The 3413-nt window shown below is 43.2% G+C and overlaps 1 protein-coding gene across 1 annotated transcript; it reads right to left on the bottom strand.

Moving 5' to 3' along the window:
- Positions 1-888: 888 nt before the first annotated feature.
- Positions 889-2331, bottom strand: LOC123153034 (3-ketoacyl-CoA synthase 5-like). The gene has a single exon (XM_044572355.1). The coding sequence runs from the start codon at positions 2329-2331 to the stop codon at positions 889-891; it is 1443 nt and encodes a 480-aa protein (XP_044428290.1).
- Positions 2332-3413: the final 1082 nt, after the last annotated feature.

Here is a 3413-nt window from a genome sequence, read left to right as displayed (position 1 = left end):
TAGGAACTCACAAAATAACCACTCGAGACTCTTGACTTGCTCATCCCTCATAAAAAAATCCAGCTAATATAATGCTCTGAAAATGATTTTTTGCTCTTATAAAAGGTCGAACAGCATGTCCTACAGATTGGTCCAGTATGAACCAGCTGTTATCATTTGCGCGGAACAGCCTGATATGCAAGACCGCCTGTTCTGTGCCTCTAGATTTCCATGCATAAGGTTGTGCTTGGATTGAGTGTAATCTAATACAGGTGTATCAATTGTAGAAGTGTATTTTACCGGATTAGAATGATTTCCGGACGGAAACGATGACGTTCAGGAGTGTGTATTTTTTACGGGTGTATCTGAAGGAAACACGATAATCCAATCGTGGCCTACAAAAATTGGAACACCATTTGGTCCATACTCTAGGATGCACTTATAAACAGTGATATAATTCAGCAACAAAGTACACAAGACTCATCGAACACCCGCAAACAATCCCCTGCATGGATTTAGTCCTCTCTGAGTTTAGTCTGCTTCTCCCATAACGTATACCAAACCCTATCTCCCAAGAAGACAGGTTGTAGAAGTCACATGTCTCACACAGCGAGTCGCTACAAAATTTACCAAATTGAAGTGCGGCTATTTTTAGTGTACTAATTGGGATGTTGTCCCTCAATTCAGAAGATGCTCATCTGTACAACCACATAGAAAAGTAGGGATTGATTTTTTTCATTACTTTATAAAAGCCCCACATCGTCATTGATTTCACTAGTTTTTATCCATCCGCCAATGGAATCCCCCATCTCTTCATCCTAAAAAATTGTGTATCCAAGAGATGTGCATGTTATTTGATTATCATATTACTCCCTCCTCCTGGTAGTAGATTACACAGTACAAATACTCTTAATTTAATATTTTTTTGAAGATATCCTTCCGATAATGATTGATACAGTTACCCCAGGGTCCATCCGCACTGGAAGATGGTTGTATACAGACCCAACTAGCTGTGTTGCACTCGTATCCTGCACCAAATCCAATCATCCACACCCGATCATTTTTCTTCATCTGTCCTTTAGCATCGATGTATGCCAACTCATACCATACCGATGAGCTCAACTGGTTCCCAAACCGATGTAGTGTCATCCACGATGGCTCGACATACTGGTCAGATAGTTTGAGGCCATGTTGTACTGAGCTAATAACTGCCGGACCACCTGCGTGGATGCAGAAATGCTCAAATGTAACACAAAAGTTAGGAATGTATGGTCTGATATTCCTCCCATGGGGCATCTTTCTTGCCATGTTGAAGAGCGAAAACTTAAGAAGCTCTGATGTTGGTAGCACGTAAGGCCCGGTTGCCATGATATTGGCCTTCAATGCATCTCCAGCAACAACAGTAAGATCTTTAGAGAGAGCGATGCCTAGGTTGCCCTTCTCGTCTTCCTCTTGATACACACATCGGTAGGCAGAGTTGTTGGCCGCGGTGATTATCCGAGTGAAATACACAAGCCTAAACCGAGCCTTTGACCTAGAAGTCGACAACAACTTTGCCACTCCTCCTACGCGTAACAAGATGTTAGACAACACCATGGAACGCTTATTCCCCGAATAGTAGGATGGCCCAATGGTCTCTGTCGACACCACCAACACATGCGACCCCCGAGGCATGACCTGTAGCATGTTGCTCGCTAGCCCCACTGCGATCATCGAAGCTGAGCATGCCATCCCAGAGAGGTTCATGACACGAATATCACTCCGTAACTTGTATTTGTTCACAATCATGTCGGCAATGGATGGTACGGGGCAGAACGCGCTGCAGTTGGTGATAAGACCACCGATTGCATCACGTTTAATGCAAGTCTTGGCCAGAAGGTCATCGATTACCGAGAAGACGACCAACTCTGCTTCATTGCGTGCTTCATCAAGCCCACAACATGGCTCTATATAGTGATGTACAGGCGGGACACATGTCTCATCGCTCATGCCTGAGCGCTTAAGAATAGTAGCTATAAAATTGACAATAGAATCATCAAGCAAAGAAGAGAGACGTGCATGCTCGAGGAAGGTTGCCTTTGTGATTCTTAAGTTGGAGTTTGGCCGGAAGCAAGCGTAGTCGACAAGGTATACAGTTCTAGAACGGAGTGCAAGGTACAAAGTAGATATGATGACCAGTAACACTATGACAAGAAGTAAGTGGATGGGCCAGATAGCAGTGGGTTGAGGCACAATCTCGGGTCCAGCAGCAAGCCATGGTGCAATTTTCTTGCTGACAGTTCGCAGGATGAGGGTGTTGGCAGTGCAATTGTATAGCAATGTTAGGCGCCTGAGATGAGACTCTGAACTCATATTGTTTGGTGGTATCGTTTAAGTGCCTGCAGAGGTGACCGACGAGGATATATAGGAGGGAACTCTACTCTAAGGGTGGGAGATTTTTATGCAAATGAAGCATGCATGTGCTGTACTTCGTAATCGTGTAGTACTTCTAACGATTTAAGGCTCCAACTGTGAAAGTGTCAACTGCCATGTCCTTGGACCTTATCTCAAACGAACGTTTCTTTGCACTCAGAATCTTGTAACAACATATGAGAGAAATACTTAACGTCAAAGGTTCATGCGGTATCTAGGGAGATCAATGAACTTCCCAATAGTAAATGAGCCATGATAATACGACGTGTACGTACATTGATCCATATAAACTCACACACATACACCCTATCCTAACTATTAATACCTTTGAAAAACCGAGCCGGCAAATCTTCAATTGTCTAAATAATCATAGGCACCTCGTAGTCAAGGGGTGCACGAGCATGAGCAAAAATTCTAAAATAATTTCAGAAAAATACGAGTACACATGCTAAGATTAGGACTTGAACCCCATGGGCTGGTTACAACACAACCACAAGCAATCAGTTCACTGGCCTAACATTATTCATGTTGAACATTAGTGTAGCACATGTTTTTCACAGCACGCTGCAGGAGCAATGCCGTTTTAAGCAGACGTAAGAACAAAGATATTGAAAACGACAAGGTGGTCTATTTGTTTTCTTGCATTTCCTATAGTTCACATCAACTTCTTTTTGTAATAAAAAAAGTACATGTTGTCGATTATCAACCACCGAGTCTAGCAAGATGCACCCTTTGCGCGGTGTGCCACTAGATATTGCATATTACCAACCAACTTTGTTTTGCCACCTAATTTTGTTGGGCCCAAAAGTGTAGGGCTTGTATGCTAGTGCTAATTGCCTTCACATGGCCGACCCAAATTTATAGGTCCACAAGAGATAATGGGTAATTTGTTTTTGCTTCTGCTAACAATCCTAAAACCAGGGCTTGAGGGCGATACAGAGAACCACAATCACCGTCGAATATACATTCAGTCTCCTTGTCACTGGCTGCCATCTTGTCGCTGAGAGGAGGATGCATCATAT

This window comes from Triticum aestivum, chromosome 7A, assembly GCF_018294505.1.
Source record: "Triticum aestivum cultivar Chinese Spring chromosome 7A, IWGSC CS RefSeq v2.1, whole genome shotgun sequence".
NCBI lineage: Eukaryota > Viridiplantae > Streptophyta > Magnoliopsida > Poales > Poaceae > Triticum > Triticum aestivum.
This window is presented reverse-complemented; position numbering and strand designations above follow the sequence as displayed.

Coding starts and splice junctions, on each gene's coding strand:
- LOC123153034 (XM_044572355.1), bottom strand. CDS start 2,331: ATGAGTTCAGAGTCTCATCTCAGGCGCCTAACATTGCTATACAATTGC.